At 45.5% G+C, this 26,301-nt stretch overlaps 1 protein-coding gene across 13 annotated transcripts in view; it reads left to right on the top strand.

Moving 5' to 3' along the window:
• Nucleotides 1-9,331: 9,331 nt before the first annotated feature.
• Nucleotides 9,332-26,301, top strand: part of OCLN (occludin) — a 49,187-nt gene continuing 32,217 nt past the window's right edge. The window contains exons 1-5 of one of the 13 annotated variants that reach the window (XM_070569940.1): nt 9,332-9,623; nt 18,016-18,131; nt 18,431-18,559; nt 21,833-22,505; nt 25,434-25,595. In XM_070569940.1, coding sequence (XP_070426041.1) covers nt 18,552-18,559; nt 21,833-22,505; nt 25,434-25,595 — 843 coding nt within the window. In that variant the 5' untranslated portion in view covers nt 9,332-9,623; nt 18,016-18,131; nt 18,431-18,551. Of the gene's footprint in view, nt 9,624-9,685; nt 9,852-10,219; nt 10,514-18,015; nt 18,132-18,430; nt 18,560-21,832; nt 22,506-25,433; nt 25,596-26,301 lie in introns of those variants that run through there. The other 12 variants (XM_070569939.1, XM_070569941.1, XM_070569942.1 and 9 more) reach the window with 12 other exon arrangements.

Genomic DNA, 26,301 nt, shown 5'->3' with positions numbered 1-26,301 from the left:
TTAATTTCCCCATCTGTGAAATGGGGGTGATGGTAATGCCCACCTTGGAAAGATTGTTTGGAAAGCGACTAGCCTTATTCCTGGCACAAAAGAAATATTACTCAATTGACATTTACTAAGTGCCTATACTTTCTATATGAGGTCGATTTCAGATCAAGGTAATAAAAACCAAGGGTAAAGTAGTTGAAATAACAGGAGCTTATTATCTCTGCACTCTGGGGGCGGGGTGGGGAGCCCAGAGGGCTCTGGGCTCTGGTTTTCCTTCATTCTCCTGCTCTGCGGTCTCTGGGTGTGGCCTTGACCTTTCCTCTGTTTCCCTGCGGTTGTCAGGCCGTCCAGCTGTGCACTCATTGGTTTCGGGGTGAGTTCCTGAGCCAATCACTGGCGAGGGGATGAGGATAATCTGTAGGCCCTAAGCCTCTCCCCTGCAGCAGGCATGTGGTCAGCCTCTGCTGAAGCCCCCGGGCTGCGTGGGGAGGGTGAAGGTAAGAATGAAAAACTGAGTTTCGGCGAGATAGGGAGAAAGGGGTAATAGAAACTAGGAGATACTCGGTCGTACTCAGTACTCGTGTGCCACGCCCTGGGGTGAGTAACCTGGACACAAGGACCTTACCGCTGGTGCAGGAGGCGGACATGGAAATAAGCACCATCCTAGGAGGATGGCATGGATCTGGAGGCGGAAAGACATGTGTTTTTAAACCCCAGCTTTATCCTGTACTAGCTGTGCAATTTGAAGCAAGTTTTTATCATCCATGAAACTCAGTTTTCTTAGCTACAGAATGGAGATTATATTTAACTCGTGATGCTGCAGTGACACAGAGAAGTTATTCAATAAATAGAACCTTCTGTTTCTTTTCTTACAACATACAAAGTGTCTGGGAGCACAGAGAGGAAGCAAATTACCTGCTGGCAGCATCGGACCAGGTTCCTGGATCTCAAGTTTGATAACAAGCACAGCTTCCAGATGGCGACCATGGATACTTCGAATAATATCTACTTACTTCTGTTAAAAGGCTATATTTTAACTTTACTTCATTTAGATGACAACAGCCAAATTGCTGTACTGGAAATTCTTCAAGCTCAAAGCAACTTCGATTCTTTCAAGTGCTGCTATGATGACGTAATACTGTGCATAACTCCTCTTATCCGGAAAGGAACAAATATTGATATTCATCTTCATTGTTTGATGTGGGTTGGTTTCCTGTTATTTTTTTCCCTCTGTCTAGAGGAAGGCAGTAAAGGAAACTTCCTGTTAACCGACTACTGTAAGGAACACGTTTGAAAAAAATAAGCACAGAAGGCAGGAGTAGAGTTTCTCATCGAGATGATCACCAGCCTAACTCAACTCTCATGTATGGAGGGGTAGTTTATTGAAGACTGACTGTTGTTCATTTACTCAATTAAAGTAACAGAAGTGCAAAGCACCAGAAGGAGGGGTAAGGAGGGAGCCCCGGCAATTAGGAGAGCTCACCCTCAGAGGGAGGGCAGTCTAGGAGGAGACCCACACGCCTACGTAATCCAGGTTAGAAAGTGATTTAACATTGGGCATCAAGATTTAGGGAACTTGTTTGGAATATGTGCGGAATTGAGAGAAGCCAATTGGTAGAGAAGAAGAGAAATTAAAGAAGGTTTGGGCTATTTAACAGAAGTGGTAGCTCAGTGCTGAAGCAGCGGCAATATTTCAGTACATGAACATTTACTATATCCCTTTAGGATATTACCCTTTACATGGACCTTTCGTATATGAAGCAGACCCAAAGGTGGATGAGAACATTCCAGGTAGAGGGCCAGGTGTGAGCAAAGGGCACATCCTGTCCAGAGAGGAGAGGGAGGACACTTGGCAGCCAGGGGAGCAGCTCCACTGCCAGAGGAGAGACGATTCTTATCTCCACCATGCACCCAGCTCTTATCTGCCCTCTCATTTTATTACTTTTTTATTTTGATGAGTGTACACCTCATCTCCTGGACTACGTGTGGGAAGAGTGCTGCACGAAAGTGTGCTGTGATTTCTCCGCATAGCACCTACCCTCCCGAGTAAATAAGCTGGCCGTACGTACATCACACAGACGAGGGGACTGGCTGACTCCTTAAAGGCAAGCAGAGAGAAAGGGAGTCAGCAAAAGGAACATTTTTTCATGTAAGGTCAATATTTCAATGAATTAGAATGTTTTCCACTTTCTTTGTCCGACGCTTAAAAATTACCTGTTTTTTTTTCTCTTGATAGTACTACACAGTGTTGATACTCATGTTTGATAGAATTAGAAAAAAGCATTATGCACCAGCTGATGCAATGCTTGAGTCAGGCAAGAATCCGCGCTGGACGCAGAAAGCTCTCGCTGGATGTAAGTTTGTTGTGCAAGAATGCAGTCCTCAAGAGTCAGAGACGCAGCCCCGCCCTCCCCGGGAATACGTGTGAATTACAAAGAGAAGAGGCGCTCTGGAGGCCACCACCACATTCAAAGTGAGCGTCGCTCATGCAGGGACAGCTCCACAGTGGCAGCCTCCTGACCCCGCGGAGGGTGGAGGTCACAGCCTCCCTCTAGAGTTCTCTTGGCAACAGTTTTTCCTCTGACTCTGATAGTGAGGGGGACATAACCTGGACTGGGGACCTTCAACAGGACAACTGGATTAGAAAACAACAAGCCATAAAAGACATTTTTGGGACATTGGAGAAATGTGAATATGGCCTGCACATTAAATAAGATTACATATTAATGTTCATTTTGGGGGGTATGTTAATGGTATGGTGGTTGCTGTGGACTGAATATTTGTGCCCCCCCGAAATTCATATGCTGAAATGCTAACCCCCAGTGTGACGGTGTTAGGAGGTGGGGCCTTTGGGAGGTGATTAGGTCATGAGGGCGGAGCCCCATGAAGGGGATCAGGGCCCTTATAAAAGGGACTCCAGAGGGCCCTCTTGCCTTCTCCACCACAGACGGAGAAAACTGCCGGCTGCCACTGGGAAGAGGGTGCTCACCAGCCCCTGACCTGCTGGCACTCTGACCTCGGGCTTCCGGCCTCCAGAACTCTGAGAAATAAATTTCCGTTGGTTCTAAACCGCTGAGTCTAGGGTTTTCTGTTACAGCAGCACAAACTAAGACAGCAGCGACGCAGGAGAATGTCTTAGTTCCTGGGGGACGTACGCTGAAGTGTCACCATCTCTGCGTTTGACTTTAAGTGGCTGAACCAAAAAAAAGCGTAAATGTTTGAGCAAAAAAAATATACCAGGTATCCATTTCACATGCGTTTGTGTGTGAGAAAGCAAGCGAATGTGGACAATGTTAACAACTGGTGAATTCAGGTGAAGGATATAGTTCATCGTGCTATTTTCTCAGCTTTTCTATGGGTTTGACTTTTCCAACATAGTAAGTTAGGAAAAAATGAAAACATATCTTTTCCCTAATGGTCAAAAATAATCTATCCTTGTTCACTGAGAAATTTTAGAAAATATAGAAAAAGCGTGAAAAATAAAACAGTCGTGTGATTTTGAGAGGGCTTCTCTCATCTGCCTTCCTGGTCCCTCCACATCGTGTGCCTCTCAGGCCCAGAGGCCAAACTTTCTCGTCAAGACTCACTAGGAAGACAGGAGTCATTTAGCTTCTCAAAGATCTTATCAGTTGGGTTTCAAATCACCACAGTTCTGTTTCTCAGGTTTCATCCTTTCTATTCAGAAGCTACAAACTTTAAAGATAAATTCTCAAGTTCTACAAAAAATTATTTAAAAAAACAGGAAAATGCTTAGGTTGACACTTAAAATCCCACAAAATTCAAAACATAAATACATCACTATGAAATGCGTAAAACCCTGCAAAGCTTTCCCCTTGCAGGTAGAAGAAAACACACCCATCGGAGGGCTGACCTCTGGCCTCCTCGCGCTTCAGCCCCCAGGCTCTCCCCTCTGGCCTCCCGCGCTCAGAATCTGCACCTTGCTCCTAGATTCTGCCTCAGAGGTTCTTGGCCCAGATCTTTGCATGGCTGGCTCCTCATTACTAAAGACTCAGCTCAGATGTCACCTCTCCAGAGCAGCTGCCGGGGCCACTTTACCCAAGGCAGCTCCTCCCACTGCCTCTCTGTCCCCTTAGCCCGCCTCGTCTCTTCAAGTCACTCAGCACTTCCTGAAATTATCTTGTTCATTTTCAGTTTAATCACCTTGGTTGCATGTCTTCTCCCAACCAGAGCATAAACCTCCATGAGGGACCCTGTCTGTCCTGAGTCCACTGTGTCCCCAGGCTTAGGACAGGGTCTGCACATAGCAGGTACTGAGGAAATATTCTTTGGCTGAATCAATATTTCTTTTCGTATACAATCCACAAACATGCCACTCAGACCATACTCTCTATGGGTTAGCATCAGCATGTCAGGAGCTGTATTTTCTAAAGTTTCTCCTAAAGGAATGCCAAATAAAATCAGAAAAACTGCCACGTGGAAGCCCTGGAATGACTAAAAGGAGAATTCACCTCACATCCCACAGGACGCCAGGAGGAGTCTGCAGTCTGCTTAGAGTCTCTCAGTTTCATAGCAACCCAGTTCGAGTGGTTTTTCTAGGATTAGGATTCCTTGTAATGAGTTACAACATTATTAGTAGTACTTTTTAAGTGACACAGGAGGTAAAGAGGCCCACAGAGTTCAAATCAGATGTGTGAACACAGTGTCTGTAGTATTTGGTTAATGTTTACTTTTTCCTCTTTCTTTTTTGAGCTCAAAAGATTCAGGAAGACCAGTTCTTGAAAAAGCCTGCAGGGTCAATTTTCCACTGCCATGAAGACTGATGCAATTGAAACAACAAAAAATAGCTCCAAATCCCTTTCTCTGCATCACCCGTATTATTGCGGTCGTATCCTGTCCAGATCAACGGCCCCCCAACTTCTTCAGATAACGAGATCCCAACTTGCTCTGATCCTGACTTTCTGCTGGTGTTTGAGGAATGTTATTCACAAAACAAAACACCTCGACCTGGGTCCCCAACCACCTTTTAACAATGTGTCTAAACTCTATTCTTTCAGACAAAATTTTTGTTATATGACGTAGAAATCCTGCAAAAAAGTGCCTAAAGCATATGTGTACAGCTGAATAAGTTGCTGGAAGGCTAACGGCCATGTAACCTGCGTGCATGTGCAGAGACAGAACCCGGCAGCATCCCCAGGGATCCCCCACTCCTGTCTCCCCTTTCCTTGCCCTCCCCTGCTCCTGGAGGAAACCGCTTTTATGATCATAACCTCTTTGCTTTGCTTTGTAGATTTGCCACTTAGGTACGAATCTCCAAATGATGCAGTTTAGTTTTTGTCTGTCTTTGGACTTTATATAAATGGAATCATACTGTATTTGGGGGGCTTGTTTATCTTGTTCAATATTACATTTGAAAGGTTCACTATGTTGTTGAGAATTGCTCTAATCAGTTCATTCTCATCTGTAACACTCCATTGTACCCAATTATTTTTTTATGATTATTTTTCCTATAGCTGCACTCTGAACTCTTTCTGTGGGTAGTTTTAAGGAGTTTGGGGGTTCTTTTAGAGACAGAAAGTGGTCCCAAATCTGTAAAACTGTTAGGAACATTAGTTCTGGAATTAGATGACCCGTGCTTGAATCCTGACTCTAAAACTTAGCAGACATCTCGAGTAAATGATCAAACCTTTTTGAGCTTTAGTTTTCTGAGAATAGAGAAAATAATCCATCATAAGATGGTTGTAAAGACAAAAAGATAGTCCATAAGGCGCTTAGCGCAGTGCCTGGCGCATGGCTACCCTGAGTACAGGATGGCGATCACTCAGGTTGTTACTCCACATGTCGGAGTTCTGGTTCAGGTGCTGCCTCCCATAACCTTGGACTCCTCTGGGATGACCTTGAGAAGACACAGCTTTACTCACTAAGCGTTATCATCCTCTCAGAAACTGCCTTCCTGGTGACTTCCCCATAAATCTGTCCGGGGAAACTGCCCTCTGTGGACAGGAAGCCATCCCTCCTGAGCGAGTAGGGAACCCAGAGGCCCTCCTGGCCGGGCGGCCTCAACTCCAGAGTGAGTTGTCCTTGAACAAACACCGCCGTGGAACTCACTCACTAAGCAGGGGAGGCAGAGTGGAAACCATCCCCTCCCCCTTCTCTCCTCCGCTGAGACCCAGCACCAGAGACGTCAGCCTCGCATGCTGTGAAGGAATGTGCTGCTTCCAGAGCGCGGGAGGCTGAATGGGAGAGGACAAGCCTCCACAGGCCTGTCGGGGTCGGGAATCAGGGTCGCACTCCTTCGCTCACCCACAGGTATTTATGGCATAACTGTGTGACAGGGACTGTTCAGGCAGACGGGACACGCGAGGACCTGTGAAATCATCGAGACCTGTTCTGTGGCCCAGTGGTCTGTTTGGGGAATAGTCCTCATGCCTCTCAACAATCTTAGGAAGAGAATTCTATTATCATCCCAAATTTACAGTGGAGAAAAATGAGGCTTATGTACTTTAACGTCTCTTAAGGATTAATGCCATCCAGCGAATAAGTGCAACAGAGATTTGAACTCAAATTTCTGACACCATATTCTGAGGTCTTAACTTTTTCCTTTACATATAAAATGGAAGAAAAAAATGGGTTTTTTAACCTTATTCATTTGACTGCAAGTAAAATCAACAAATTTCTAATCAATGTTTCTCTGAGAACAATATTTACTCTGTTTCTGAGTCATGAGGATTTTCATCAAATAACGTCCAATGGTGGAGCACGGTCCCTAAATACTCTGAGTTGCCAAGAGGGACTATTTGATTAAAAATAATTAAAATTTTGCTACAATTTATGGTTATCTAACACGATTACACTGAGCATAGCCCATTTAGTGACCAATAAATTTTGTTTCGCTGTTCGAGAATGACATGTGTAGGTTTTATAGCTGCATTTTCTTTCTGAACATTTTCAACTACTACCTAATATGCACACTATTAGGCAATGGTTAAAAGAACACAGTCTTTAGATTTTTCAATGTTGTGAGCACTGTTTGGAAAATTAATCTGAATGGAATAAAAATGGTATAAAACATTCCAGCAACAGACATTTAGCTTAATATTAAGTTGAAACATATAACATTGCCATTTTGTAGTTAAAAATGATCAACTGGGGCCGGCCCCTTGGCAGAGTGGTTGAGTCTGCGCACTCTGCTTTGGCGGCCCAGGGTTTCGCTGGTTTGGATCCTGGGTGCAGATCCAGCACCGCTCATCAAGCCACGCTGAGGCAGCGTCCCACATAGCAGAGCCAGAAGGACCTACAACAAGAATATACAACTATGTACTGAGGGGCTTTGGGGAGAAGAAAAAAAAAAAAAGATTGGCAACAGATGTTAGCTCAGGTGCCAATCTTCAAAAAAAAAAGATCAACTATTTCCAACTTCATATAGTTCAACTTCATAAATTCTATATTCCATATGCATAAATTCAGCAGTAACTAGAAAGTGAGCTTTGCTAAGATAGGGATTTTTGGGTTTTATTGACTACCGTTCAGGCTGTAGGCACTCAGAAAATGGTTGTTGAAGGAATGAATAAGGATAGCAAATAAAATATGGTACCTAACCTTCCATCCTAACATGATATGCCTTTAGGTTTAGGTTTAGTGTGGAATAGGAAAAATAACATGCTATGCATGTTAGTCTCTTAAAATGATAAAAAGGCTAATTAAAAGACCTAATTTACCCAAGAGAATTGAAAATATATGCCCACAAAAAACCTTGTACATGAATACTCATAGCAGCATTATTCGTAACCGCCAAAAAGAGGAAATAACCCAAATGTGCATTAACTGATGAAGGGTGGTCTATCCACGCGATGGAATATTATTCAGCCATGAAAAGGAATGAAGTACTGGTAGGTACTACAACACAAATGAATCTTGAAAACATGATGCTAAGTGAAAGAAGCCAGACACAGAAGGCCACAGATTGTATTATCCATTGTGTAAAATGTCCAGAATGGGCAAATCAATACAGACAGAAAGTGGGTTAGTGGCTGCTGGGGTCTGGAGGCACTGGGGAAGTGGGGAGTGACTGCAAATGGACACGGGGCTTCTTTGGGGCTGATGAAAATATTCTGGAATTAGGTGGTAGTGATAGTTGTACATCCTTGTAAATAAACTAAAAACCACTGACTTGTGTGCACACTTTAAAATTAAGGGTGAATCTTATGATACGTGAAATGTATTTCAATTTCAAGTGGGGGAAAACTGCAAGTTCTCCTCTTCAGAACATGTCAAAGTACGCCATAAAATAATAGACATGTGTTTAAAAGTCTGAGAGTATTAGGAAATGTTCCCTGTTAATTATAAACCGAGTGGAATGTTTGGAGATCTCAGTAATCTGACAGGAGCACTAAGAGGATTAACTCGACTCCCCCAGGGGTAACACCACCAATTTAAACTGCATCTTTCAAAACTCGGCAGCCGCATTAACACAATTGTAGCAACGACTTCCTCGAAAACAATGCCAATTAGATTAATTACCCATTAAGGCCACCATCATTTAAAATACCTTCTATTTATATAATGCTTTTACTTCCTTAAGTATTGAGTTATGCCTTAAGATCTAACGTATGGGACAGTCACACTCTAAGCTCTTAATTGAAGGCAGAGCAGTGGGCAGGACCGGACAGAAAGGTACCAGCAAGGCCGACATTCCAGGCTGGAACACAAAGTGAAGCAGGCTTTAAGAAACTTAAAATTATAGCCTTCAACGCGGAAGGGTAAATTGCGAGAACTAAAATTGCCACATTCTGGAGTACAATTAAAAAGTATATGTTGAAATACAACATACATCTAGAAACGTGTACACATTGTTAGGTGTAGACTACGAATTTTCCTAAATAAACACTCCTTTGGAACCAGCCTCCAGATCAAGAAATACAACATAGCCCACAGAACGAGAGCTTTTTTTTTTTTTTTTTTTTTAAAGCCAAAGAGAATGTTAACACAGTTCCAGTCCCCCAAGAGCCGAGCCTGACTCATATCAGAGCTGGACTTGCGGAGGGGGTGTGGATGCTGAGGTGGTAGTAACGTACACCGTGGTACGTACTTCATTTTGACGGCAAATTCACCGACACCATATCTACAGCACTTCACCTTCATTTGACCACCCTGAGTAATCGTTTTTTCTGGATCTAGTTCCTAAATTTACGCACGACTTTTGAAAATCTTCCACATCTGGATGCTACTTTCCAACAAAACTTTAGCCAAATTTTTGGAGCAGGAAAGTGCGTGAGGACGCACTGAGCGTCCGTGGACACTCTTCGGGAGGAAGAGAGTCCCCTCTAGACCTCGCGCGCCAAACCGTCCACCACCGCCCCACCCGAGCCCGCGGAGCTCGGAGCGCGCCCGGGGGCCAGGACCGCCCGCCCCGCAGAGCCGAGCCCCCGCCGTGCGCCCGGGCCCCACCCTCGGCCGGGCGCGGCGCGGCTCCTTTAACCCGGCGCGGCCGGGGTGCGGGCAGGGCCGGTTCCTCCCGCCGCCTCCTCCGCCCCTTCCCCTCCCATCGGAGTTTCAGGTGAAGGGGTCACCGAGAGAGGAGGCGGCGCCGCCACACCCTCTCGCCAGCGTCCACCTCCCCTTTCTCCTTCTTCCGCGGAGGCGGCGGGACTCCAGGGGAGCCAGCCGGGGCGCGGCAGGTGGGGCGCGGGGCGCGGACCTCGGCCACCTGGGCCTGGCGCTGGTGCGCATGCCCGGGGGCCGGGCGGCCGGGGTGGGGGAAGGGGAGGGGGAACTGGATGGGGAGGAGGCAGAGGAGGAGGAGGAGGGGGCCGGGTCCTTAGCCGGGCTGGGTTACGTGCCGGCGGCCCGCACGGCGTCAGGTGCGCCTGCCAGGTGAGCGCGCTCCTCGGTCCCGCCGTCGGCAGGTGAGCGGGGCGGCCGGCTTCGGGGGCTGTGACGCGCGGGCCGGGGGGCAGCGGCGCGGGGCTGGCCTGGGGGCGGCCTCCCTCGAGGGCCGTCCGGAGCCGCCCATCAGCTCCCTCGGCCGAAGCGCGCGAAGCTGCAGACGCCCGGGCGGCGCGGGCAACTTTTCGCTCTTAGGGGGCGGGAGGTCCGTGCGCAGCGGGAATCCTGCGATCAGCCCCCCGGATCCAGTTTTGGGGGGTCCGCAGGGAGAGGGGCGCAGCCCGGCTGTGCCGGGTCCTGAGCGCGGGTTGGAGCGAGGGGGCCGCTCGCCGGCCGGGGCGGGGCAGCTGGGCCCGGGGGACCTGGCCATTCCCGACCCCACCCCTTTGCGTCTCCCGGGCCCGAGGGTGGGTGGCCGGTTTAATCCGGGAAGTGTGCTGGAGACCTGGGGGCCGGCGGCGGTTTCGAGTCCCCTTGGTGGGGGTTGTGCGAGCCGCGGGTCGACGCCGGGCGGGGAGCGAGCGTCGAGTGAGGGAGGCTGCAGGACTTCGAGGAAGCGGCTCCGCTCCGGAGCCTCAGCGGGGCGGCCCTGCTCGGCCCGGGGCGCTCGGCTCGGCCCGGCCGCCGGGGGCTGGAGACCAGGCAGGGGCCGGCCCCGCGCGCAGCCTGCGGACCGGGACAGGTGGGTGGAGGCCGCAGTGGGCCGGGGCTGGAGAGCAGGTGTCCCCTCGCGACCCCGGAGAAGCGGGGCATCCTGAGGCCGGCCGCGGGGCCTGCCTGACCGCCCACCCGGGGAATGCCCGGGGCGGGGAGGAGGCAGCTTCCAGGGGAGTGTGTGGCCCTCACGCTCCACTGGTGTATTCTTGGGATTCCTGGAAAAGAGAATCCTTCCTATTAAGGCACTTCCGGTGATTCTTCCTGGGATTGAAAACCAGTTGTTTCCAGAGGGACGTAGATTTCTCAAACTACGGGTTCCCAAGTGTAACAATGTTTCTTTTGCAATGTACATACGAATCTTTATTTTCTCTTTCTGGGGTTTTGATGTAGACAGTTTAAATGGAGGCGCCACAGTGATAGAGGCCTCCTCGGACGAAGCAGCTCTTCTGCTTTTTGTAGTTTTGCGTTTATTTCGTTGTTAGGTGTCTCCTGTGTCGGGTGATGGAGGGGAGGCTGGGAGACCGGCAGCGTCCAGGCTGTCGAGGGACATGAGGGGCCGTGCTGCTGTGCGCGGGGCACTGTGCGCCTTACGCCCCGCAAAAAATATAAAAGCGTTTTGCGCTTTCTGTCGTTTAATCCTCCCCACGACTCTAAAAGGCGGATCTTACCCGAACTCCATTGTAAAGGCGAGGACACACTTTCGGGGCGCGAGTTAGAAATGCAGCTGGCTGGGAGACCCCCTCCGCTCTTCGGGGAAGGTGTATCAGAGAAGCCACAGTCCTTGACATTCCAGCACAAAACCAGATTTGGGGAGTTTTTCTCGAATGATCTGCCTTTGACTAGTCCCTATGGCTTCCCACAAGGTTTCTGCATCTTGCTGGACGTAAACGTGGAATTACTCCTGTTTTCTTCTAAAGATAATTTTAGAATTATTGCCCTTTGAAAATGATAAAAGGTTACTTTTTCTTTTTAAAGATTTTATTTTTTCCTTTTTCTCCCCAAAGCCCCCCAGTACATAGTTGTATATTCTTCGTTGTGGGTCCTTTTAGTTGTGGCATGTGGGACGCTGCCTCAGCGTGGTCTGATGAGCAGTGCCATGTCCGCGCCCAGGATTCGAACCAACGAAACACTAGGCCGCCTGCAGCGGAGCACGCGAACTTAACCACTCGGCCGCAGGGCCAGCCCCGATAAAAGGTTACTTTTAACACGTAAATTAACTGATACAATGTCTCTCACCTGTCCAGGAACCTCCCAGAGGGATGTTTTCTTCAGTTGCATTCAAGGCTTGCTTGAGTAGAGTATTTAGTGGGCTTTTTTCCCCCACACTACTTATGGAAATATTAGGGTAAAAAGGGGTGGCGGATTTTTGTTAGACCTTTTGTTGTAGCCTCTGGGTTGCAGCTGTTCTGAAACCCAGTGCTTCCCACTCTTGATTATGGTGTGAATCACGAGTGATTTTAGGAAACTGCAGGTTCTGGTTCCTAGGTCCAGGGTGGGGAGTGGCCTGGGACTCTGCCTTCCTCACGGGCTCCCAGGTGACGCTCTTACAGGTGGTGCCCACGCGGTGATGTCTCCGTCCCTTTTCTCTCCTCTCCCTCAGACTGTCAGCACTTAACTGCTTTTGTTGAATTTAACTTGAAGGAATATGTTTACTGGGTGTTAGTTGTGCTAAGAACTTCAAGGCGTTCACTGCTGGATTGAAATCCTAACTCTGAGCAACTCCAGTATGGACTGTTGATTTTTATAAATCAAACATTAATGGATACCACTTGGTACCAGGGACTGGTTCTGGGGATCAGGAATAAGAGTGATGGTCAAGACAGACCTCTAAGTGCTTGTGAAGCTGGTATTCCAGTTGGAGTGGAGATAGTGGCAGTTAAAAGAGAAAAGAACTTAGTTATCGGGGAAATTTGCCCTGAAAATAAAACAGGTTTGGCAGATGGAGTGAGTGACTAGGAGGGCATCTCTGAAGAGGTGACGTTTGAGCTGAGACGTGAACAACAGCAGGCACCTGTCACGTAAAGATCTGGGCGTTCCAGACAGGCAGCCCAGGAGATCAAGGCCCTTCTTGATTGATGCCCTTATTCTAGGGCATGATTCTCAAAATATATGGTGTGCCTAAGAGGAATCTGGAGAGTTTATTAAAACGCACTTTCTGACACATAGCTAGTCTCTTTCAAAAATGTGCTTAATTTCAGAATCTTAGGCACTTTACTAATGATGCGCCTATGATCTAGATAGAACCGTTTAATATCAGACACAACTTAAACTTCTTAAAGGCAAATCAGCTATTGCTACGTGTGGTCAGAAAGGAACAGACTGCCCTGAAATAACATCAAGTTCACTTTTCACTTATTGACAGTTTGCTTTAAAGATGCTTTTGCAGCATAGCATTTTCAAGCTTTTCTGTTTCACCTTAGCTTAGTTTTCTATTAAGACAGCTTTTGGCTAGTAAACATTTTCAAGGGGAGAACTTTTTTAAGGTTTTAATGTTCGCTGGCTTTCAGCTTAACGTATTCAACAAGGGTCTGCTGCTTCCCTTTGCCCCTGACTCGAATTCAGCTGTTTGCCTGTGTCCCCATCACTCTCATGACACCGGTTCTGTGAAGTGACCACTGACCCCTCGGGCTGGATCCTGTGGCCTTTCACTCCTCATTTTATTTTTTCCTTCGCTCAGCGTGTATTTATTGACTAGATCCCGCTCATGTGGCTGTGCTGGGCCCTGGACAACGGTCTGTTCTGGGTCCTCTTTCTCCATTTGCTGGGACCTTGATGCACAGTCACAGGCTGCCTTGAAAGAGACGTTAGAAGCCCCCAGGCCAAGCCACGCCCCCCCCCACCCCATACCAGACAACTGAAGCTGTGCATAAGCAGCGGGAGATCAAGTTGGTGCATAAACACTGTGAGATCAAGTTGGTGCATAAACAGTGTGAGATCAAGTTGTTATTTGTTATTTTTGGAGGGTGTGTGGGGTCACAGTGAGGGAGAGACTTCCTAACATGGAGATGAAACCTGACCGTGTGGTGTTTTTCTGTTTTCTCAAAGAACCCTTTCTAGGACTACGAGACAGCCCCTCAGAAATTTGAAGGCTGCCATAGTGGGTCTTCTAATCTTGAGTTCTCCAGGCCAAGCATTTCCTGTTTTTCCAATCATTTGTCTTAAGACATGGTTTTTCTAGATCCTTAACAATCTTAGTCCCCCTCCTGGGGAGGCGCCTCGTTGGAACATGATGTGCAAGTTTCACGGTGATGCAGAGGTTTGTTTTTTGGATAATTGTATGTCTCCTGGGTCTCAGCACCGTCTCTGTGACTACTGCCTGTGTTTGGGATAGCTTGTTAGCTTTTGTGGAAATTTGCGCCACGGAAGTGCACTTGTAAAAATGAGCAGCTCTGAAGCCAAATCTTCCTTAGCCAGTACTTATATTAATTTTTTTTTGTTTTAAATTTCTTTTAAAATTCTTTTGCTTGAGGTTGCGTTGATTTATAATGTTCTATAAATTTCAGATGTTTGTCATTATATTTTGACTTCTGTGTAGACTATATCGTGTTCACCACCCGAATTCTAGTTTCCATCCGTCACGGTATACAGGTGCCCCGTTACCCCTTTTGCCCGCCCCCAACCCTCTCCGCCTCGGTAACCACCAGTTTGTTCTCTGTATCTCTGTGTTTGTTCATTTTCTACTCAGGAGTGAAATCATACAGTATTTGACTTTCTCTTTCTGACTTAGTTTGCTTAGTATGATGCCCTCAAGGTCCATCCATGTTGCAAGCGGCAAGATTTCATCTTTTTTATGGATGAGTAGTGTTCTGTTGTGTGTGTGTGTGTGTGTGTGTATACACATATATATATATATATACACATACATACACCACAGCTTTTTTATCCATTCGTCTGTTGATGGGCACTTAGGTTGTTTCCGAGTCTTGGTTATTGTGAGTAATGCTGCAGTGAACATAGGGGTGTGTGTATCTTTTCAAATTAGTTTTCCATGTTCTTTGAATACCCAGGAGTGGAATGGCTGGATCATGGGGTAGTTCTAGTCTTAATTTTTTGAGGAATCTCCATACTGCTTTCCGTAGTGGCTGTACCAGTTTGCACTCCCACCAGCAGTGTATGAGGTTCACTTTTCTCCACATCCTCTCCAATACTTGTCATTCTTCTCTTTTTAATAATAGCTGTTCTGATGGGCGTGAGGTGATATCTCATAGTTTTGATTTGCATTTCCCTAATAATTAGCAATGGTGAACATCTTTTCATGTGCCCGTTGGCTGTCTCTGTATCTTCTTTGGAAAAATGTCTGTTCAGATCCTCTGCCCATTTTTTAATTGGGTTTTTTGTTGTTGTTGAGTTGTATGAGTTCTTTGTATATTCTGGGTGTTAACCCCCTATTAGATATATGATTTGCAAATATCTTCTTCCAATTGTTAGGTTGTCTTTTCATCTTGTTGATGGTTTCCTTTGCTGTGCAGAAGCTTTTTAGTTTGATGTAATCCCATTTGTTTATTTTTTCTATTGTTTCCCTTGCCTGGTTATACATGGTACTTGAAAATATGCTGCTGAGACTGATGTCAAAGAGCATACTGCTTATGTTTTCTTCTAGAAGTTTCATAGTGTCGGGTATTACATTGAAGTCTTTACTCCATTTTGAGTTAATGTTTGTGTGTGTGTGTAAGATAGGGGTCTAGTTTCATTCCTTTGCATGTGGCTGTCCAGTATTTGGAAATGGGTACAATGTATCTAAGAGGCTGAACCCTGAACTGTCTCACCTTCAGGGTACCACTTCGCTGTGACTGCTTTGCTCGTGTTCCTTAATACATTAGCTTCTTCCTGTCCCAGCCCAGAGGTCAGGATAATCCTCCTTTGACGGGGGAGGGTTGTGAGGCTTACAGAAGATGAGGACCTTGTCCTCTCAGACTGTGAGTGGTCAAAACCACTGGTTTGTCTTGGCCATCATTCAGGCCTCCAGGGAACTTGACCAGTCTTCATGTCCTCGTCGCCAGCAGGTTAGTCATCCTGTCCCGTGTTTCAGCTGCACCTCTGGATCAGCTTGTCCACCTCGTCTGGTCACCACTAGAGGCCTCCTCCCGATGGGCATAAATGGTCCATTATTTTGTCCTAATTAGTTCCATTATTCAGCCCTGTAGGAATCTGCCCAGCCACACTGTCTACACAGGGATATGCTTGAGGTCCTCAGGACTCTCTGCACGCCCTTCCTCTGCCAGTCTGGTAACCTTCTCAAGGAAGGGAATGCAGTTGGTGTGGCATGACTTCTTCTTAATGAGCTTTCTAGAATTATTTGCGTCATGATTTAAAATCTCTGCTACGAGAGGAGACATGACAGCTAAACTGAGGCCAGGAACTAGCAGTTTAGAAAGGGTTTTTGTTGTCTGGATTTTTTGGTGAGGGAGATTGGCCCTGAGCTAACATCTGTTGCTAATCATCCTCTTTTTTTTTTCTCCCCAAAGCCCCATTACACAGTTGTATATCCTGGTTGTAAGTCATTCTAGTTCGTCTGTGCAGACGCCACCACAGCGTAGCTTGATGAGTGGTGCTAGGTCCATGCCCAGGATCTGAACCAGTGAAACCCTGGGCCACTGAAGCAGAGCACGCAAACTTAACCACTCAGCCACGGGGCTGGCCCTCTGTTGTCTGGACTTTTGACAAAACTTAAACTTCAGACTGAGTCTGGATTAATTTGGAATTTTCAAAACCTACCGTTGAGCCTGGAGTTTTTGGCATAGTCTTGAGTGAGTGAGCTCTAGCTCTAGAAAGATAAGATTCTTCCAAGGTCAGTTTGTCAGTATTTGACATTCAGCTTCAGGAATAGGGTCCCACATGGAAGAGCGTTTAAATTCAGTTTTTCTTAATGTTTCTTTCTGAACTTTAGGTAGTAAGACTTAATCTATACTTTCCTAGCACTGTAACACTTTGGCCTAAATTGCTCGCTTATATGTGTATTTGGGTGCTTGTTATGGGGCTGCATACTCTTACCATTTTTGTACTTTTCTGTACGTTATACTTCAGTAAAGCAGTTTTTAAAAATAAAACGATGGAGAGAAGTTTCTCTTTCCTGTGTTTGGAAAATTATGCTAATTGTGTTGGTGTTATTAACATTCACTATATTTCCATCTTTGAGGTTTTACCTAATACACATTTGGGCAATATTTTATTCTAAGAAATTTGGAATTGACTGTCCTTAAGGATGTGGAGAATAGTTGCCATTGATTTTGAAGAGCAGAGTTTAAAGAGTGTGAGTTTGATGTACTGTCCTAACATAGAAATGTGCAATTGCACAGACCTTATTTGAAAAGGAAAAAGTACAAGACTCTGAATATACCCAGATTATAGCTCTTGCTCGAGTGTCCTTCCTCCCTGACCCTTTCCCCCACCCGCAGCTTCCACCTTGTCTCTCTGTCTCCCCTCTTATCCCCGGCTGCACTTTCGCATGTAGTTCCACTCAAAACAATGCCTGTTGGAGTTGTGGTTGGCTTCGTGTGTGACCCTCTGGAGCACCGGTCCCGCCCTTCGGCCCGTGGGCTCCCACCGTGTACGGTAGTGTAGGCAGGTCCTAGGCACTTGTTGCCTGAGTGAAATTGCCTCTGCGGTGTTTAGGGGCTTTTGCTTGGAGGAATTTTAGGACGAAATCCTTCTGCTTTTCTCTTAGATTAGTGTGCTTAATGCTTTTCCCCTCTTGTAAAAATTGTGCTCAATTTTGAAGACTTGGAAAAGGAGAGAAGGGAAAAATGCCCACAATGCCACCATCCGTAGATGCGTATGCTAATCATTTCTAATGATAAGGCATTCTTTTTTTTTTCTTTTTAAAGATTTTATTTTTTTCCTTTTTCTCCCCAAAGCCCCCCGGTACATAGTTGTATATATTCTTTGTTGTGGGTCTTCCTAGTTGTGGCATGTGGGACGCTGCCTCAGCGTGGTCTGATGAGCAGTGCCATGTCCGCGCCCAGGATTCGAACCAACGAAACACTGGGCCGCCTGCAGTGGAGCTCGCGAACTTAACCACTCGGCCACGGGCCAGCCCCAATAAGGCATTCTTTTAAAGCAGATTATACTTAAGTTAACGCTGAGGGGTTACGATGCGCTGGACCCCGCTATCTATGCACTTTGATACACGTTCTCATTTTATATGAATGTTCATAAGTAATATGAAACAATGTATTTTAAGAAATTTTCTTTCCTTTTACACATCTTCCTTGTACTTTGAAGTGACTGTTTTAAGGAATTCCATTTTTCACCTATGCTGTAGAAGCTTTGTGAAATTTTCATTACTACAATTTAGAGTTTTAAGTTTAAACAATATTTGTGTGGCAGCCATGTGCTGACCTAGGTGCCAGGACAATTGCCCGGCTGCGTGGTTCCTGTGCTCACGGGATTAACGGCCCACGTGTAAGAGTGGCGGTGGAAGGACAAGAGCAGTACCCACGGCTACTTAAGATTGGTATCAGTTTCCTGAGTGATGCAAGGAAACTCTGAGCTGGGGAGTAATGCTGGTGCCCTCCTTGTGTTGCTTAGATCACTTATCTTGGGAGCTCCAGGGCGTTGCTTATCCTGAGGATCAGGTGACCGTTGACGTCAGCCATGTCATCGAGGCCTTTGGAAAGTCCACCTCCTTATAGACCGGATGAGTTGTAAGTAAATGATTCTTTAATGTTTTTTTCTTTTTTTTTGTCTGTCACGTGTAAACAATATGTTTGGTTGAAACTTTCATCTATTAAATGTTTGTTTGCTTTTAAACATATTATGTGCCTTTGTAAATTTAGATTGAACCGAAGGGTGTACAGTGAAAAGCGAGTTTCCCTCTTGCCCTCAGCTTCTAGCGTGACTTTTTCTCTGCAGAGGCAACTGTTGTCACCTGTTTTTAATGTTGGCTTCAGTGTCCTCAAGGCTTATATTCGTGTGTACATTTATTCCTTTTTGTTTTTCACAGATGGTGTGAAGCTTCCATGTCAGTGCCTTGTTTAGATGACCGTTGGCAACATATTGTCAGTTTTTTAAATAATACCTTTATTGAGATATAATTCACACACCATCCAGTTCGCCCATTTAGGATGGACAGGTCAGTGGTTTTAGTGTATTCACGCAGTTGTGCACCCATCACCACCATCAGTTTGAGAACATTTTCATCACCCCCTGCCCAGAGAAGCCCCTGCCCGTCAGCAGTCACTCCCCGTCTCCCCGTTCTAGGCTGCCGCCAGCCTCCCTTCTGGTGCTAGGGTTTCTGTTGCGTCCGTTTCATGTGAATGGAATCATACAGTATGTGGTCTTTTGTGGCTCACTTCTTTCGCTTAGCGTGATGGTTTCCATACTGCAATTTTAAGAGTGAGTCCTGCCGTTATATAAAACAGGAAGCACAATCGAGGGTCCTTGGTGTCCGTAGTCATTTGGGAATTTAACAATGCATTCTTAAATTTTAATTTGCTATCAAACATTATACATCCTGCTTTAAGTAGTTTGTAGCTTTTTTTTTTTTTTTTGCCAAGGAAGATTCGCCTTGAGTTAACATCCACTGCCAATCTTCCTCTTTTTATATGTGAGCTGCAGCCAGAGCCTGGCCACTGACAGACGAGTGTTGTAGGTCAGTGCCTTGGAACTGAACCCAGCCACTAGAGTGGAGCGCATCAAGCTTAACCACCAGGCCACAGAGGCTCGCCCGTAGTTTATAGTTTTAACTTTGATACCTGCAGTAGGGGTTGTGTTCCTACTATACAGCCGCTTGACTAATGCCTGAACATGGTAGGGACGTTGTTGGTGATGGTGTGTCCTTACAGTGTGCTGGAGAATATAGTAACTGAGTAGGGCTCCATTAACCTGGTACTTACTTTGTCTGCTTTTGTGAGCAGTGGTGAAATACAGCACACACAGAGGAAAGGCGCAGAAGGTGCGTGTGAGAGGATGAATAAGGACAAAGCAGAGTGGTCACCAAGGTCAAGACAGAACACCTCAAAGACCTTCTCTGTGTCCTCTTCTTTCCCGGGAGCCACATTGATGACATAGGGTCGTCACTTGCTTTTCTTTATTATTTTATCACTTTATACATCCTAAGCAATACGTTTTAGTTTTTCTTGTTTTTAAACCTTACATGAATGTAAGATGCTGTGTGTATCCTTTTCCGTCTTGTTTCTTTCAACATCACTTAGAGGATTGATTGGCATGTATTTGTAGTTCATTTTTTGCTTCAGAGCAGTGCTATAGAAATATATTGCGAGCCATACATGTAATTTTATGTTTTCTTGTAATCGTATTAAAAATAAAAGAAGTAAATTTTAATAATATATTTCACTTAGCTCAATATACCCAAAATATTATCATTTCAACATGTGACTGATATAAACACTGACTCATGAGATAGTTGACATTCTTTTTTTTACAGTCTTTATTTTCTGGAGCAGGTTTAGGTTCACAGCAAAATTGAGCAAAAGGTACAGAGATTTCTCATATGCCCTCTGCTCTGCACCTGCACAGCCTCCCCCATTATCAACATCCACCACCAGAGTGGTGCGTTTGCTGCAATTGATGAACTGACATTGACACAACATTATTGGCCAAAGTCCATAGTTAATATTAGGGTTCTTTCTTGGTGATGTTACGTCTTTTCATACTATGATACTGTGTATCTTGTACTTAATGGCACATCTCGATTTGGACCAGCCTCATTTCAAGTGCTCAGTCGATCCATGTGGCCTGTGACTGCCAGAGTAGATGGCACACCTGTGGCATTCCGTTGTAGGGATGTATCGCAGTTACGCGTTCCGCTGTAGGTGGACACTGGAACTGTTTCCAGGTTGGGGTTTAGATAAGGAATGCTTCTGTGAACGCTACAGTGTTAACGGGAGTATAAAAAAATGCTACAATCATTTTGGAAAACAGTTTGACATTATCTAGTAGAGCTGAATTCAGATAAAAAAACTTTGACCCAGAAATTCCACCTCCGGGCATATATCCTAGAGAATAAGTGCGTGTCTATCAGGATACACGTTCAAGGATGCTCAGAGCTACACTGTCCTCAACACCCAAACATCCAAGTGGAGGGTTGTGGAATTTCACCCTTGACATTCTCAAAGACCAGCTTGTCAGCATTCTCTCCAGTTTCTATTCCTTCTTCACGCAGGTGCTTTCTTGGACTGCCCCTGTTAGCAGCACCCAGTAGTAAGATGTCCTGCTTTGGAGTGAGGAAGGTGGTGTGTGGAAACGGTGACAAAGACACAGGCGGCTGTGTTGGGTTAGGAATTGAGTTTCGTCTCCTCTGGACCCTCAGTTCTTAGAGTCAGTGTATCCACACATCTGTGTGTCTGTCCCCAGCAGTGTGCTTGTGATGGAGTTGCTAAGTTGGCAGAGTGTTTTCATAAAGAAGATTCAAGATCCACACCCTTGCTGGGCCCTCACCACAGGCCTGATTTACTCGATGGCTCTTGCCGTAACTAACTGCCCCTTGGATAGTGTTTGTTTAATGTCTTGCTGCCCGACAGGGACTCAGCTCTGTGAGGGGCCTGGACTGAGACTGTCCTGTTTGTGGTTGAGTCCCTGTGCCCAGCACACGTCAGCCTGCCCGCTCTGGTAAACAGCTGGAGTCAAATGAATAAATGAATGAATGTGCTTTGTTAGGTAGGAGAGTGAGGCTGCCAGCAATGGCAGGTGACTGGGTGGGCCAGTGTAGGTGTCCTGTCTGAATGCCCCAGTCTCAGGTCACAGGCAGAAGGGTAGACACCATTGTTCTAAACTGCGTGGGTCCCGGCCCCAGGGGTTATAATTTAACTGGTGTGGAGTGCCATCTGTAGCCCAGTCCCCAGGGGATGCTAATATGCAACAAATTTGAGAACCTTTGTTTCATAGAAACCAGAGCAGTCATGCTCAGTGTGTGGTTCCCAGGCCTGCAGCTCAGCAGCATCTTGGAAACTTGTCCTACCCCAGAGCTTCAGAATCAGCAGATGTGGGGATGGGGGCCGACAGTCTCTGTTTTAACAGACCCTCCTGATGATTCTGATGCACAGATACGTTTACCGTTCAGTGGATGTCTGAATCAGTCCGGGCTGCTGTAACGAAGTACCACAGCCTGCATGGCTTATAAACAACAGAAATTTGTTCTCACAGCTCTGGAGGCTGGAAGTCTGAGACCCGGCCCCAGCGTGGTCAGGTTCTGGAGAGGGCCCTCTTCCAGGATCTCGACATTTGAATTTTAGGGGGACAGAAATTGCCCTGTTGCCGTGGGGCAGCACTAGTAATAGTTTTATTTGCCAATGGTTTGTTTAAATTTTTCCAAGTATTTTATGCGTTCTTTCTGCTTACTGTCAAAAAGTGCTAACTTTTGATGTTGCTTTCATGTGCTTTTCAGCAAACCCAATCATTACGCACCAAGCAATGACATATATGGCGGAGAGATGCACGTTCGACCGATGCTGTCTCAGCCGGCGTACTCTTTCTACCCAGAAGACGAGATTCTTCACTTCTATAAGTGGACCTCTCCCCCAGGAGTGATTCGCATCCTGTCTATGCTCATCATCGTGATGTGCATTGCCATCTTTGCCTGTGTCGCTTCCACTCTTGCCTGGGACAGAGGCTATGGATCCTCCTTGCTGGGAGGTGGCATCGGGTACCCTTATGCAGGAACTGGCTTTGGCAGCAGCTTCGGTGGCTATGGCTATGGCTACAGTTATGGCTATGGAGCCTACACAGATCCAAGAGCAGCCAAGGGCTTCCTCCTGGCCATGGCTGCCTTTTGTTTCATTGCTGCGCTGGTGATATTTGTTACCAGCGTTATAAGATCGGAAATGTCTAGAACAAGAAGATATTACTTGATGGTGATAATTGTGAGTGCCATCCTGGGCATCATGGTGTTTATCGCCACAATTGTCTATATAATGGGAGTCAACCCAACTTCCCAGGCTTCTGGGTCTCTGTACAGTTCACAAATATATGCCCTCTGCAACCAGTTCTATACGCCTGCAGCTACTGGACTCTACGTGGACCAGTATTTATATCACTATTGTGTGGTGGATCCCCAGGAGGTATGGGTAGTTTTGGTTTGGTTTGGTTTTTTCCCTTCCCTCTCTCCTTGGGTCAGAGGCTCTCAACGTGGGATACTTAATAGAATTACTTTGGGAACTCTTAAAAAATATTGGTGCCACGGCCCCACTACTAGTTAATTCAGAATCTAGGAGGAGGGCTGGGTGTCATTATTAAGATAGAATTAACATACCGTATAATTCATCTGTTTAAAGTACACTTCAGTAGTTTTTGGTATATTCCCAGAGTTGTACAACCATTACCACAATCAATTTTGGAACATTTTCACTACCTCAGAAAGAAACCCCTTCCCCATTACAGTCACTCCTCATTTCCCTAACATTCCCCAGACCTAGGCATCCACTAATCCTATAGATCTGCCCATTTTGGATATTTCTTATAAATAGAATCACGCAATACGTAGTCTTTTGTGACTGGCTTCTTTCACTTGGTGTTAACGTTTTTAAGCTTCATCCACGTTACAGCATGTGCCAGGACTTCATTCCTTTTTATTGCTGAGTAATAATCCATTGTATGGATAGACCACTTTTTATTTATCCATTCTTCAGTTGATGGATGTTTGGGCTTTTCCACATTGACTGTTAGGAATAATGCTCTGAACACTTGTGTACAAGTTTTTGTGTGGACCTGTGTTTTAATTTCTTGAGTTGAGTATATACCTAGGGATGGAATTGCTGGGTCTTATGGCGACTCTGTTAATCTTTTGAGGAGCTGCCAGACTGTTTTCCTATGAGGTTGCACTATTTTACCTTTATCAGAAATATAGGAGGATTCCAGCTTCCCCACGTCCTCACCAGCATTGTTTTTGTCTGTGTCTGATTCTAGCTGTGCTCATGGGTGTGAAGTGGCACCTCATGTTGGTTTGGATTTGGATTTCCTTGATAAGCTAAGATACTGAGCATATTTTCTTCTGCTTATTGGCCATTCATATACCTTTGGAGAAATGGCTATTCAGAATCTTTGCTCATTTTTTAATTAGGCTATTTGTATTTTTTTTTATTGAGTTGTAAGAATTCTTTAGGTATCTGAATACAAGTCTCTCATAGATATATGATTTGCAAATATTTTCTCTCCATTTTGTCATTTTCTTTTCACTTTCTTGATGGTGTTCTTTGCACAAAAGTTTTTAGTTTTGGTGAAGTCTAAATTTTTCTTTTGTTACTTATTCTTTTGATGTCATATCTAAGAACACTTTGCTTAATTCAAGGTTACAAAGACTCCTGTTTTCTTCTAAGAGTTTTAGAATTTTAGCTCTTACAGTCAGGTCTGCGATCCATTTTGCATTAATTTGGGGCATGGTGTAAAGAAGTGGCCAACATCTTTGCATGTGGATATACAATTGTCTTGGTGTTATTTGTTGAAAGGACCATTTCTCCATTAAATTGTCTTCATACCCTTGTCAAGAATGAATTGATCATAAAGGTGAGGCTTCATTTCTAAACGCTAGACCTGATTCCATGATTTATATTTCTGTCCTGAGGCCAGTACCACATGGTCACAGTTCCTGTGGTTTTGTGGTAAGTTTTGAAAATGGGAAATGGGAGTTCTCCAACTTTGTTCTTCTTTTTCAAGATTGTTTTGGCTGGATTCTGGGTCCTTTGCATTTTCCTACAAATTTTGGGATTAGCTTGTCAATTTCTGCAAAAAAGCCAGCTAGGATTTTGAAGGATTGCTTTGAATCTGTAGATTAGGTCAGGTAGCATGGTCCTCTATACACCAAGTCTTCTGATCCATGAACATGGGATGTCTTTCCATTTACTTAGGGCTGCTTTATTTCTTTCTAAAGTGTTTTGTAATTTTCAGGGTGTCAGTCAGTATTTTAAAAAGCCATCCAGGTGATTCAAATGTGCAGGTGGGGCTGAGCACCCTGCCTTCAGTGGCATGTCATCCTAATTATATTAAGGAAATGTTTCTGGGTTACTAATCTTTTTTCCTTTGTTGTTTTTCTCTTTGCGCTGACTCAGGAACGCCCATTCTTTTCTTGAACGAGTCACTCTTTTGGGGTTAGACCTTCTCCAATAACTACCGTTGTTTTGAAAACTGAAATGTTTTCCCTGCAAATGTAGGTTTTCAGAACATCTCTCATTGACATTCAGACGTACGTGTGGTAAATAGGGTGAGGGTTGCTACGCCTGTCTTACCACACCTCATCCCTCATCGTCCTCTGACAACCCAAAACGTGTTTTCTTTGCAAAAGGTTATCAGTGTTAGATATTTGCAGAGAGAGGCTTCTGTAACCCATTGACATCCCTCTCAGACTCAGGAGGGCAGCCAGGGGCAGGGATCCTGATCACGGGCCCATTCTAGTAAGTACACAAGAGACTCCTAACACAGAGACCACTGCTGACTAAACGACTCCACTCGTTAGTCCATCCTCTCAGGCTTATAGCTTGGTTAGGTCATGTCTGCGTAATTTGTGGTAAGGTGGATCCTCTATGGGCCGAAGTTTACATGCAGTGTAAAAAGATTTGCCAAGCAGGGGTTAGGAACGAGATTATAAGCACGACTGGGTATTTAAAGCTACTTCTGAGAATAACGTTTTCGAGCCCTTTAGAAGTATGCCAATGATTGAGTTAATTTACTGGCCATTTTTATCTGTTTATAAAAGTATGGCCCCTTGCTGCTCAAGCTTTGGGGTAGTTTTCTGTAATTCTGAAATGGGGGTGACAACATTACCTGATGTTAAGCACGTTGTGAGGACTGAATCAAGGTATATGCGTGTGCATTTTGCCAGCCTTAGCCCCACAGGGGTGGGCTAGGGTTTATGTTTCTAGAATGTAACATTCGTATCAGTGTTATGTGAGTTAAACCACACGTATTGAGTAGGGCCTTGGGTCTTTGAAGGGCGAGGATTGGGACAAAGTCAGCAATAAACTCTAATTATGTCATTCGCTTTAATCTCTTTTCAGGCTATTGCCATTGTACTGGGGTTCATGGTTATTGTGGCTTTTGCTCTCATAATTTTCTTTGCTGTGAAAACTCGAAGAAAGATGGACCGGTATGACAAGTCGAACATTTTATGGGACAAGGAACGTATTTATGATGAGCAGCCCCCCAATGTTGAAGAGTGGGTAAGTGTTAAAGAAATCAGCGGACACCCACTCTTCTGTTAAACCGCGGGTTTCTCTCTCTCAACTTCCAGTGCTTTGTGAAACTTGTTTTTAGAGTTCTTGTCTGTGTATGGTGCAAAAGCTGTGGCCTCAGGTTTTACCCAGAGCCTTAAGAAGGTGCAATGAGTGGAAATTAGTTCACTCCAAGGTCAAAATCAGATTTCCATTGTCAAGAAGTGGATCTAAGCACTGAAAATTAGTGGCTTCTAAAGGAATCGGGTGGAAAGAACTTGGCCTTTGAAAACAGAACCCCACCCCCCACTCCACCCTTATTTTCCTGTTTGTGGATTTTGGAGGGAAGCATGTGGCCCAGGGGGCTTGCTGCCTTGGTCAGGATTGGCAGGGTGTTCTGGAGTGGTAGCAGGTGGGGGACCTTTCAGCTTTTTATCTGGATAACAGCTTGGCAAATCACAGTGACTCATTCGGCACTTACATGTACCTATGAGATAATTTATGAGGCGGAGAGAGAGCAGTTTCCTTGTTTGTATGTACTGTTAATCCTAGCAGTAGATGGCTTCCTATATGATATGATTGGCTGAAAATCCAGAAAGTTCCTCTCTCCAAAAATACCTCCCCAGCGCGTGTTACTGATACCTGGCCTGTCCTTAGAGATGCTGGGAGTGAGACCATTTCTCAGAAATCCTCTGTTGGGATGCTGTTGGGTGCA

The sequence above is a fragment of the Equus przewalskii genome, chromosome 13, assembly GCF_037783145.1.
Source record: "Equus przewalskii isolate Varuska chromosome 13, EquPr2, whole genome shotgun sequence".
NCBI classification, from domain to species: Eukaryota; Metazoa; Chordata; class Mammalia; order Perissodactyla; family Equidae; genus Equus; species Equus przewalskii.
This window is presented reverse-complemented; position numbering and strand designations above follow the sequence as displayed.